At 40.4% G+C, this 13,373-nt stretch overlaps 1 protein-coding gene and 1 long non-coding RNA gene across 5 annotated transcripts in view; one reads left to right on the plus strand and one right to left on the minus strand.

Annotated features, from left to right (window-relative positions):
* The window catches only part of AHI1 (Abelson helper integration site 1), a 64,426-nt gene that overhangs the window by 32,716 nt on the left and 18,337 nt on the right, over positions 1 to 13,373 (plus strand). For all 4 annotated transcript variants that reach the window (XR_014167254.1, XM_081907056.1, XM_081907054.1 and 1 more), the window contains exon 19: positions 4,396 to 4,513. Coding sequence is in view for 3 of the 4 variants with exons in the window: in XM_081907056.1 (XP_081763182.1) it covers positions 4,396 to 4,513 (118 nt within the window). In the remaining variant the exon portion in view is untranslated. The remainder of the gene's footprint in view (positions 1 to 4,395; positions 4,514 to 13,373) is intronic.
* LOC309367671 overlaps positions 1 to 13,373 on the minus strand; it is a 73,495-nt gene that overhangs the window by 14,674 nt on the left and 45,448 nt on the right. The window lies entirely within an intron of this gene.

Consider the following 13,373-nt stretch of genomic DNA (forward strand, 5'->3'; position numbering starts at 1 on the left):
GTAAATCCTCACTTGCTTTGGAAATAGCTAGATAGCAGCTTTTTCTATGATGGCTTGTATGTATGATGATGTATGATTTGCCCGTAGGAGAACTGTAAATACTCAAAATGCATTAGGAAAATTCAATATAGGAAAATATATTTTCCAGTAAATTCTTTTCTGATACTAATTGGCTTTGCCTTCCTTGTCGTTATTTTGTGAGCAATAAGTGACATATAAATAGCAGCAAGTAATATATTTATATGTAGGATCAAAGTTCAGGTTTGCATAGATTATATTGCAAAACTATATTTTTTGTATTAGAGTGGTTTTGCATGTGGGGCTGCTCCAGTATTGAACAAAAGAGTGCAGTTTTTTAATAGCTGACTATTGTCAGCTTCCTAGTCTGAGGAAATCATGATTTAAGAACTACTGTTTGTTCAAGAACAGCTTGTCCCAAAGGCACAAAACTTCAAAAAGGAATCTTAAAAACAAAAAGGAAAGGCATAGTGCTGACTTTGCCAGCCTAATTTGACTTGCAAGCATATATGAAAATTTTGATTCCATTAGTTGAAAAGGTCACAGCACTGAATTATCAAAGAAATGCCAGAGAAATAGTTATTCACTTGTCCGGACTTGAACTTGCTTCAATTCTCTTTATTTCTGTGCACAATTCAGTTTTTTTACATGAAAATTAGGCCATGGAAAATGAATATTTGCATAATTTACATAGAACTGCCATAATACAAAGACAAAATGCAAAGCAGCTTTGTTTAAACTTGGCAGAAAGTATGTGGCCTTCTCTTTAAAAGCACACATACACAAACCCATCCCTGACATTTTTCTACTTGCAGTTTTGCTCAACTCAGACTTTGTAGTAAACTGTCTGTGATAAAACTGTGGTTTATAGGTGAAGCAAGCCCAGTGCATTGTGAAAAAATGAGTTGATTGGTGTTAACTATCTTAGCCAACCTTTTCTTGTTGTTGAAAAGGTGTTTAGCAATCCCTTCCCACAGCCTACATTTCAGAAATGTGGATTGCTTCACTGTGATTGTCCCATAGATGTTTTTACATGCTGGCCGATTAAAAGGAAGGAGAGGGGGAAAGTAAAAGCCAGGCAGCATCAAGAAGCACGTGTCTACTTAACCTGTTTACCATAAAATATACTGTAAAATATTTCCATTTGGCTCATGTGCCTCACAAACTGATAATAGCTCAGTAGCAGCTCTAATAAGTGCTTGGCTCCTTAGGTTGTATTTGGTAAGTGTCAGGTATTTCTGCTGTTCACTTTGGGGAGAGGGGTGTTGTGAGCAGATGTATCTCCGCCTCCTTTTTCTGCAACCTGCTTGTTCCCATAGAAAAGTAGTTTGAGTGGATTTTCAGGAGAGAAGAGCCTGACCATTGACTCAGGAGCAGAGAGAATCAGGAACATGCATACCCCATTCATGAGAACAGAAGATTCTTCCCTTTAGGCAGTAGAATGTTTGGCGAAGTCAATGTTTAAAATTTATGTTGGGAATATGATTGGCTCTAAATAATTCTCATGGAACTAATTCATTTCATGTGGGTGTGCACAAGGGAGCTTCCTATTTAATTTTATCTGTAGTCCTCTGTTCTTTATGGAGTCCAAATTGCACAACTGTTAAGGCATATTTTACATTAGTGCTGCTGCTGCTACCAGATAATCATAGGCAGAGACATATAAGAGGGTAAGGAATTACTGGTATATTTGTTTCTTGTAAACATTAGTTTTCTGAATAATAACTAATCATCATTATCCATGTTAATTTATTACCTGTCCTTCACCCCAAGGTGGGTTACAGCATTAAAACACATTATTAAAAAAAATTCAGAACAGCTTACAACTATAAAAAATAAGGTGGGCCCTAAAAGCATAGGGGACGCGGGTGGCGGTAGGGGATGCAGGTGACACTGTGGGTTAAACCACAGAGCCTAGGACTTGCCCATCAGAAGGTCGGCAGTTCGAATCCCTGTGACGGGGTGAGCTCCCGTTGCTCAGTCCCTGCTCCTGCCAACCTAGCAGTTTGAAAGCACGTCAAAGTGCAAGTAGATAAATAGGTACCACTCCAGCGGGAAGGTAAACTGTGTTTCCGTGCGCTGCTCTGGTTCGCCAGAAACAGCTTAATCATGCTGGCCACATGACCTGGAAGCTGTACGCCAGCTCCCTCGGCTAATAAAGCGAGATGAGCGCCACAACCCCAGAGTTGGCCATGACTGGACCTAATGGTCAGGGGGTCCCTTTACCTTTACCTTTACCTTTAAAAGCATACACAGCAAGATTCAAAAGCCAATGTAAAAACATGCATAATGAAGGTGCCAGACCCACCTCTGTGGGTAGGGAGTTCCACAGTTTAGAGGCTGCCATAGAGAATGCCTTCTCCCAGGCCGCCACCCCCTCTGAGGGCGGTGGAATTATTAATAGGGCCGTATGCCAATCTCAGCACCTGAGAGGTTCTGTAGGGAAGGAGGCAGTCTTTTGGATACTTGGGACCTGAGTCATTTGGGGCTTTAAATTCTAACCTTGAATTTGGCCCAGAAACCAACTGGCAACAAGTGCAGCTTTTAAAAAAACGGGTTATTTGAGATCTAAATGGAACCCCAGCCAGAATCTGGCTGCTGCATTTTGGAGCAACAAGTTTCTGAGTCGTCTTTAAGGCCAGCCACACGTAGAGTGTGTTGCAATAATTCAGTCTGGAAGTTATCAGAACATAGAGTACAGTGGCCAAGTCATCTCTATCCAAAATGATTTGTAGCTGGCAAACTATCTGGAACTGAAAAAAAGACACTCCTAGCCACCGAGGCCACCTGAGCCTCCAACAACAGTGTTGAATCCAGGAGCACCTGAAAACTGTGAACTTGCTCCTTCCAGTGAGTGTTGATAGAGCCCTTTTGAAGTCATCACCATGATGACTTTCCAGAAGTATTATTCACAGTGGTAATTTCCCATATGCACAGCCAGGATCATGGTACACCGTGCTATAGTATACCTCTGTATGTGAAGGCATTTGGCAGCATGGACTGGCCCTAAATCTAATCTGAGCTTTGGCAGACAAAGGACTCGGTTGAACCACAGCTTAGTTTTTGAAAAGATTGTTCTAATATGCATAGCTTAGAAAATCAACAAATTTCCATTACTGCATTACATTTATATCCCACCTTTTTTCTGCTGTGGACCCCAAGGCAGTACAATGTGTTTCGCAGGTGATCAAGGCATTGACCAGAGCTAGGCCTGCTAATCTTTAGCAAGGTGTTACCTGCATGTGTCTTCTGATTGACTGCAGAACCAAGTAATTAATCTAGTCGCAATAAGTAAATAATCTAGTAGAGTTGAAATTATAAGACAAGGTGACTACAGAACCTTTTCCCTTCTAGGCAAACTTTTGCTGGCCACATGCCAGTGTTGGCTGGGGCCAGAGGCAAAAAAGGGCAGAGTAATGGGTGCAAATATTACCTTGGTAAAGTTGGCTAATCATCCCTTTCTAGACTCCATCTAGGCAAGAGTTTGTTGGTTTATTAATGATATTTTTATATTGCTTAATACGTGGCATTCTTAATCTGTTGTCATGGAAGTTCATGGACATATCAAAACGTTCAAGGAGTATGTGAAGCAAGGACAGGGATGGGATGTGACCTGGAGAGAGTCAGTTTGGCCCTTGAGCCAAAGTGCCCTCAGTGTGGCACGTTCATCAACCCATAAAGACTGAGACCATGCGTATTAAATGAGAGGTTAAGCAAAGATCTCAAGAGCTTGAACAATTTTGATATCTTGGACTTTTCAGTAACCCCATATTTCAATGTCACAGGTTTTGAGTGTTTATAAAGTGAAAAGAACTAGATTAGCCGTGTTTTCTCTGAAAAAGTGGAGTTCAATTTGCTATTGGGGAAGTAAACAAATATTTAAGTTAGGTCCATTTTTTCCCTGAGTCAGTTATCCAGCCATTCAATCCCACTTGTGTGGTTTATGAATGAAAACCTAAGCATTTACTAGAAAACTAATAACTCTGAGAGGAATGTTAACTAAACTCTTGTAGGTATATCTTAAATCTAATTGAGAATATGTCAGCAGAATTATATTACAAGCATAATATAGGACTATCGGTCCACAATAGGTGGACATATTTATTACTTTGCAGCATGGAGGCAACAGTGTTGATATAACAATTAAAACAAAATGGGGTGCCCAAAGGAAATATTGGTGTGTGTTTTCTAGAAGACAGGATGAAATCAATAATCTTTTATAATTGTCTTTGCAAATGTTAATTTAAAAAATCTACTGTATCATCTTTTTGAATAGCAAGCCATTGAAATTTTCTGTTCTTGCACTGATCTAACAATAATTTTGCTGTAAATTTTGTGTCCCAATGAGGAAATTACAACTTTCCTTTCCTTTTGTAGACCAGCTCCAGTCCGTTGCTTCCTAGTCCATCTCTCCTTTCACCACACTCCAAATTAAGTTTGGCAAGTACACTGGGCAAGCCACCAATTCCTCTGTATCCTCTTCCTACTCAAAGCGGTAAGGTGATTTATTCTGTTTTTGTAGCATATTCTTATTTTGGTTTCTGTGATTATGTTCAATAAGCATACTCAATTATTGCTTTTTAACATTTTTAACATGTTTAACATGCACACTTTGAACTAATCCCCAAGTGCTTTTAAGAATGCCACATTTTTATCTACTTTCAAAAAAATGTGTATTGAACTGGTTTTATTGTTGTGGTTTTTATTTGTTTGTTTGTTTGTTTGATTATACTGTATACTGCACTGTATCTTTAAAGCAGTATCACACCACTTTAAACAGTCATGGCTTCCTCAAAGAATCCTGGGAACTGAAGTTTGTTAAGGGTACTGAGGATTGCTAGGAGATCCCTACTCCCTTCACAGAGATGCAATTCTCAGAGTGGTTTAATAATCGAGCCGTCTTCCTGGGAATTCTGGGAGTGGTAGTTATGAGAGGAGAAAGGTCTAACAATACTCAACACACTTCACAAACTACAGTTCCCAGAATTCTTTGGGAGAAGCTCTGGCTGTTTAAAGCGGCGTGATACTGCTTTAAATATATAATGCTGCTGGAGCCTAAATAAAAAATAATATATGTTATGCAGACTCAACAGAAATGAATTAGAAGATCTGGAGTCCGTGTTTAGCAGCAATTGCTCAAAACAGTCAGAAAAATAAAAGATAGGAAACGCCGCTGGTTTCAAACTGCTATACAGATCATTAACATCCATATAAAGTGAATGGAGTCCCAACCAAAAAACTGTTGAAGGCTGGGAGCACTCATAATCACCACTGCCTCTGCCTGCTCTGGAATAATCTTCTTTGTCTTAGGACGGGAAAAGAGAGGTGGATGTGGTGGCAGTTCATAGACTCAGGGCAGTAGTAGCAGGCTGCAAGCAAGTATATATTTGCCCACTGCTCCTACTCATGAACCTTTGAAGAGAAATGTTTTCCTGTCCTTGAATTCCTAATTACCACTGCTTTCTGATCATTACATTTAAGTTCCCTTAAGACATGCACTTATGTCCTATAAACCTCATAGAATTGTAGTGGTGGGTGGGACACCAAGGGTCATCTAGTCCAACTCCCAGAAATTCAGGAATCACAGCTAAAGAATCCCTGACAGATGGCTATCCAACCTGTTTAAAACCCCAATGAAGCAGTCCACCTTTCAAGATATTTCATTCCACTGTTAAACAGCTCTTGCCATCAGAAAGTTATTCCTGATGTCTAATCATAGTCTCATTTATCATTTGAATTCATTGGTTCGAGTCCTACCCTCTGGAACAGCAGAAAACAAGCTTGCTCCATCTTTCATGTGACAGCCCTTCTCCTCTTGATCTCCTCTTTACCAGGCTAAACATACCCAGCTTCCTCATAAGGCTTGGTTTCCAGACCCTTGATTATCTGCATCTTCCTCCTCTGCACACATTCCAACCTGTCCATAGCCTTCTTAAACTGTGGTGCCCAGAGTGCAGTATGTTAATAATGTATAGCTTCCCCTTCTAGGACGAGATATTGCTCTACACCCTTCAGATGCGGCCAAAGATAGCAATCTCGACAGCAGCTCAATTTCAAGCCATAACCCCTTGGCGTGTCACAGCTGTGCACTCATGTGTCTATAATCCATTATTGGCAAGACTATCTAACAGCACTTTTAAAAAGCAAAATGCATTCTTTAAGTCAGAGGAATGACACTCCAGAAATATAAACAATATCTCAAACTTATTTTAATGGATCTTTTCAAATACATGACCTGAAAATCAGGATTGCAGGAAAATCTACTATAAAAAAGAATGCATATGTTCTTAGATTTTCCCATGAGAAAATCTCTTCAGTTTTGGAGACATTGTAACACCAGGCTGCATTGTTACAATGCATTATTTTTCTAGAGATGGGTTGAGGGGAATTATTCATTTTCCATACCTTTCACCATCAACTATATACTGTGAAGAAAGGAATCTGTGTTAAGCAGACTTGGCATTGAGACTTTTTAAATTATTGCCTGATTATTTCACCATAGGAATAAGCTCAGCCTCCTTCACTTCTCAAGATTGGGGGGTGGGGGAACTCAGCCCCATCCCAGCAGATAGCCCTATAGAGTTGGCGCCTTTGTATCTGTGTAGTTTTAGATTTTTCTCCTCCTTTCCCACTGACTGGTTTTGGAAGAGGGAGATGCGGCAGTCTGTGGCTCCAATGAAGAGCATTGCTTGGCTGCATTCATTTTTTTTGTCTGCTCATTATTGTTGGATTGCTCTGTGCTTTCATCATAGCTCAAACATAAGGGAAGGGCCATAGCTCAGTGGGAGAGCATCTGGCTTTGAATGCAAATGGGCCAAACTTCTCCAGGTTGGACTGCCACTGCCAGTCAGCGTAGGCAGTACTGAGCTAGATGGACCAATGATCTTGCTTCAGTATCAGGCAGTTTCCAGTGGAAATGAAGCCCTGCATAAGGACTTCCGCTTCCACAGCGGGGCTTCCACCCTGCATGCTGTTGCTGATGGTATGATCAGATGAGTGCAACATTGAATTCCTCACTGTGCTTCTCAAGCTACCCTGGGATTGTACAAATAAGGGTGGGATAAAAGTATACTTAATCAAGCTCATCTTTTTCATAGCAGTCACATGCTGGGTTAACATCTTCATCAAACTTTCCACTTTGGTATTATGAAAGGAAGATAAGGGGAAGGAATGGAAAGGAGGGACAGGAAAGATAATTCCTGAAATAAATTGCATTTAAAATACTTGGATTCTATGGCAGCATCATTGTCTACTAGGTTTGAATACAGTTAGAGAATCCCCATTTGAAGTTCTAAACCTATTTATTCTAGCATAGTGCTGTTGATCAATGGAACTAGTCTAATAAGTACATTGAAACCTTAATAAGTTATTACTTTTGGACAGGTCCTATGCTATATCTGGACATGATTCAGGAGTTAACCACATGGGATCATTTCCTCAGTCAGAACAACTAACCTCTAGAAATGTTTCCTCTTTCTTAGGACTGGGGAGACTCAGTTCAGCTAAGCATAATTTAGAGCTGACTAAAGGCAACTCAGCTAATGCCCAGGAAAACTACTGAATCTTGCTTTCCAGAAAAGAAGTGCAGCAAAAAGTGAGATCTGAACCAACTGGAAAGTTATAAAAGGGCATGTTTGTCCTTATGAAAAGATTAACAAAACTGATTGGGTTTTTAAACACAAAATTCTAAATGGGATCTTCTAATCACAAAGATGTTTTAGCATGTGCTAAAGATAATGTTTATTTAACATTATATGGCTATTTCTGTAATGACAGCAATTTGGCTATTCCCCCCACCCCAATTTGGTTGGGTTTTTTTGTTTGTTTTTAAAAATATGACTTTCCAGATTCCTCTAGTTGACTGATAATTTTCTAAAAGTAATAGTGCAAATGTCAAATAACATGCCTTTAAAATTTTTGGCTTACTTAATCTGTTTACGTTGAAATCAAGACCGCACAGATTCCTCCATTATGTGTTCTTTTTCATGTTTTTTCATGTTTTTTTCTAGGCATGTTAATTAAAATATTTAACTGGGGAAATGTAGAATACTGAGCACAATAGCTACAAAACTTTGAAGATTCCAAAGCTTTATCAAGTGAACATAACTCATATTTATGTGAAATTGGTATATGTTAGGATAATTACTGCTGCGCCTTTGGGATAAAGGAAGTATTGTCAGCCAAATTATACAAGGGTGTGGATTAAATCAACCATTACTCTCTACTTGGCATTGATCATTGTGGGTTGCAAAATCAAGATATGACGTAGTATTGTGCAAATTACTTGCCAAAATGTGTTCCTGCCATTTCTTTAATTATATGGTAAAGTGGTTGCGGGGGGGGGGGGGGCGCAGCCAGCTATAAGCAAAGGATTGAGTAGAATTCAGCTTAGCTTTTTTATGATGAGCTACCATAAGCAAATAGAAATAAGAAAAATAGAACTACAACTGGGATGGGTTTAAACCATGAATTAAGAAAAGGGATCTATTTTGAATTACTGATTTTAAATCACGTTCTCTATTTCAAATTCATATTAAAACTGATTGCTATATTAAAACATACAGGTTTGTAACTAACTACATACAGGCTTTGAACTTTAATTTTTTCAAAAAAAGCAAATCTCTAGCCCTCTTAGGAAAATGAAGCACAATGTACAGGTACCCTCTAGGAGGCCTCATATTGCTTTGCCATGGCAATAAGCAGCACTATCACATTCTAAGGACATGCTTAGGACAGGCAAAGGCATTTGAGAAGGGTGTGGAGAGTTCTGAGGGCTGGTTATAAAGGTCTGGATTTCTCTATTTAGCTTGCTTTTATGCATTCTATTTCACTTGCTTTTATGCATTCATGTTAGGATTCATTCCTTGTGTTGCAGTCATGGGATTGTTTTTATCACATGATGGTGTATGTTTTCATTCCACATTGTGGGATGTGACGGAGACAGGATGTTTTTGTTACTGTGTTTCTGTGATGTAGGATTTTTGTCCTTTTGTCTTTGCTATCTGATGCTGAAGAGGAAGGAGCTGAGTCAAGATGCTCTGAGTGTGTATATGTACAGATAGGTAGCCGTGTTGGTCTGCCATAGTCAAAACAAAAAAAAATTCCTTCCAGTAGCACCTTAAAGACCAACTAAGTTAGTTCTTGGTATGAGCTTTCGTGTGCATGCACACTTCTTCAGATACGAAGGTATCTGAAGGTATCTGAAGGTATCTGAAGAAGTGTGCATGCATACGAAAGCTCATACCAAGAACTAACTTAGTTGGTCTTTAAGGTGCTACTGGAAGGAATTTTTTGTGTATATGTAAATAAACATAGTATAGCCAAAAGCTGCGCTACTGAGTCTGTACACTGACTGCCTATACTCTGCCGATCCTGAAGCGTGCTGATGCCTCTTGGTATCAGTTGCTGTGATGTTTGGGCTGGAGAAAGCTTTTGAACCTCCCGAACAAACAACCAGGAGGGAGAGAACATGCCAGTCGGACATGTGCCTCTGTCAGACCCCTACTTGTGTGTAGGACCTCCTGACACTTCATAGCTGTGCTTTTGTGTGTGTGTGATATTTTATTGCTTTCATTTTCTTTTCTTTTTTTAATATGATTTTTATTAACAGTAAGAACAACAAACTTCACAGTTCCAAAATAGGAGCTATAAAACACAAAAAGTGGAATACCCATAGTAGTAACATACACAATAACTAATTTGGTGTTAAGCCAATATAACCTACAAAATCATTTAAAAAATCTGAGAAACTAATCAAACTACAAATAACATATACTAAATCATTATATACATGGATTTTTTCATGTCAGGACATTTTTCTGAATATTTTATAACCATAAAATAAAATGTTTCAAGTGTGAAGGGGAAACATATGATGGAAATAAACTGGGATACTACAGTGAACTACAGCTTCATGGAATGTGCCACTGAAAATATCACACCAGTGTACTTACTGTGTTGCATGAAGCATGTATTGGCTCTAGAGCACATTATCTCATTCCAGTGCTCCATGAATGCTCCAATGTACACATTTAGCCCTTGCATTAATGGAATGCACCATTAAGCTGCACATGGTAGGCAGGACCCCCATGAGTTGCTTGCAGAAGGTTCTTGGTTTAATCCTTAGCATATCCAGCTAAACAGATCTTGAGTAGCCATGCTGTACAGATCTCTACCTGAATCCCTTAGAGACAAGCGTGCTGGGTTCCGCCCAATATTGCAGGGGCCCGTCGTGAATGTGTGGTGTTACATGGTGGTAGGAGGTCCGACGGGGCCCGTCATGCCCCCCGAAAGGCCTGATGAGCCCCGCTACAGCAGGAGGCTTGCCCAATGGAGACTGCCACTGCCAACAGGGCCCACTCAGCTGTGTAATATTGAGGAGGCCTTGCCCCCAAGTGAGAATTGGGGGGGGGGTCAGCCCAAGCAGCCCCATATAAATGGTGCACCTGCTTAGAGAGCCATTACTAATTAGGCAGGCAGTCTTTGTCTTGGTGAACCTATGACCTTACTCAGGAAGTTAGCTTCATAGATTAATAGATCTGCTTACACATGGGGGAGAGTGCCCTTTGCATGTTTGAATCACATATCAGAGAACTAGGCGCACCATCCTGTTCAGCTTTATGATAGTTAGGTTATAAAGTTGATTGCATGCCTGTACTCTACACACGATTTGTAACTGTGTGAAAATGAAATTATTTTTAAAATCTGCTCACGCTGGCCTTGTTTGCTAAAAATATATAATTAAGTGGAATAAATTGCGGCCTAAATATTTAGGCAATCTGCAAGGCCATCTGGGTTTTCAGAATGCTTGTCTGGAAATGAATATCCCTTTCTTTCTGAAAGTGCTACACCAGGAGGGAAATGGGGTTAATATGCAAGTGTTGACTATTGTGGTCAGAGTAATTACCTCAAGAAGCAAAGCTGATTTACGTTTTCCAGAATGTTGCCTGAGTAGTTGCTTGGAAGTCTTTTTCTCTGATTAATGTAATATGAACACTTAGACTATTTCTCTTTGTTGCACCTGCTTTTTAGTCAACTTGCAACTTACAGAGCAAAATGAGTAATGCAGAAATGGGTAATTTTTTTCTTTCTATATTGGCTGGCCCTTGTATCTGTGTGGATAGTGTCATTAGATTGTTTCGTCACAATATTGCTCTTGACGTAGGTACTGTATATCTGGGTGGAGTCAGGAGTTTCTTATATTCATGCTTGAGAAAGAGACAAGATAAAGTTCTCATTTATCTTCCTAACTTGTGTGTCCTCTAAGCCTTCCATGACAGTATCTGAGAATATTTTGTATTACAAATTTTTCATGAAGAGCTTTGATTTTTATCATGAAGTTCATCCAAGGTGCCAAAATTTAGGTGTAACTTATATCCCCTTTAGTAAAATTATAGGGTGGGAAAGGAACAAAGGATAATTTAGGGTAGTTTTACTCAAATTGCAGGGAGATGAGGTATACCCTCTGGGCTGTCTACCCAAATTCTGTGTTGTACCTCCTAGCCCCTGTTGCCATCAGCATCCCAGCCTTATCACCTTGTTTTCAATTGATACTGAGTATGTTAATTGTCATTCCACAAAATGGGAATAGAGCAGTAGCTAACAAGAGCAATAAAGAAATTTGTGGAGACTGGGCGTGCCAGCTCTATAGGGCCAAGGTGTCTTCGGCCCCCTCAATATCTGTTGGCAGGGGGTCGGGCCCCCTCAATGTTGAGGGGGCAAAGGAGGCTGATCATGGAGCCAAGCATGGCATGGGCTCCTCTTGCGCGTGAGAGAGAAGCCACCAGCCATTGAAACCACATTGTACTGGGCCCCATGCTTGGTCTCCTCCTGATGATGCGACATTATGTGTGTGCGTGTGATGTCACAAATGTGTGCCAGGCACATGATGTCACACACACGCCACACACACCAGACCCCCCTCCATCTTGGGCACAAGACAGTGCCTCTAGTGTGGAAAAAGACAGTTATGATAGGTGGATAAGAAAATCTTGGCTGGCCTCATGTGAGCCATAGATTGAGCAACAGAGATCAGATCCAATCACTGCCCTGAGGCAAGATCCTTCTTACAGCAGCCACCAATTTTTGCATCACATATTCATCCTTACGTCCAGATTAGTGTTGGTAAATATGGTGACTGTTAACAGCCTGAATTCCCTCCACCATTATGCGTTGTAAATTGTCTAGCTTAACTGTGAGGCTGTTAGATCCAAAATTAGAGTATTACCCTCTTTGTTGTTATTTAATAAAAGATAAAATAATTGCTATGTTCCTTAGCTCAATTTCATTATCTCACATCCTTTCCTAATGCAAGGCCTCCTCTAAGAGAGCATTTCGTCATATGCTTCCAATAAATTTACTTGGAGATTCTTCTGTGGGAGTGCATGGAGAATTCTACTGGACTCTGTAGCAGTCCAGCTTATGGGACAGTGCAACGCGCCTGACATTGTGGAGAAAGGACTGAAAAGTCATTCCCTGGTCTTCTCTGCACCTACAATTCTACAGAGATCTTCATATCTGTAAAGGGAAAATACAAGGACCTTTCCATGAGATTACTAAGGAATCATTTAATGGGTGTGTCAGATGCTAAATATATTTGATTCTAATCTCTAATTAAAATGTTGGATTTTATTGCTCTTAGATTTGATGTAACAGGTCTTTCTTCATTATAGCTGGGAGCTCTGTATTCTGTTTTTTTAAACACCTCTGAATTCAGCAACCAAAAGATCCAGCCTCTGTGACTGAAATTGTAAATGTGTGTATTTTATATTATGTGTGTGATGTTGGAAAATTGGGGTAGCTAGGGGTTTAAGAATTATTTGTTCCAGTATTTCTTCCAGGGGCTTCAGAACCGAGGCCAGATCTCTTATGATACTAGAGGCAAAGGGTTCTTTGGGCTAAGGAAACAGTGTGCTTCAGTTTTTCCTTGGCCAGTTGCTCCTTGCATTGCAGATCAGGGGTGGCAAATCCAGTGGTGGCTGCTGGTGGTGGAAGGGGGGAGCAGTAGGTGCGGTCCACCCCAGGTGTCATTCCTGATAGGGGTGACATCTCCACCCTGCCCACCTGGGACGCTCACTGCAGGTGGCTCCCAGCACTGCCTCATTTACTCTAAATAGACTAGCCTCCCAGGCCTCTCTATCTGGCCCTTGGAAATCTCCCCAGGCCACACACCCTCCTCAGAAAGAGGTCTGAGTGGGTTTAAAAACAAGCATACTATAAAAGGTAAAATTTGCATTCATTTCTCTATTCACTTCTGCCTCCATCCCTGCCCACCACTGACATGTGGCCCTCAAAAGGCTGCCCAAATGGGGAGGTGGCCTTTGGGCTGAAAAAGGTTGCCTACCACAGGTGAATTT

The sequence above is a fragment of the Podarcis melisellensis genome, assembly GCF_964234715.1.
Source record: "Podarcis melisellensis genome assembly, chromosome: 3".
Lineage (NCBI taxonomy): Eukaryota > Metazoa > Chordata > Lepidosauria > Squamata > Lacertidae > Podarcis > Podarcis melisellensis.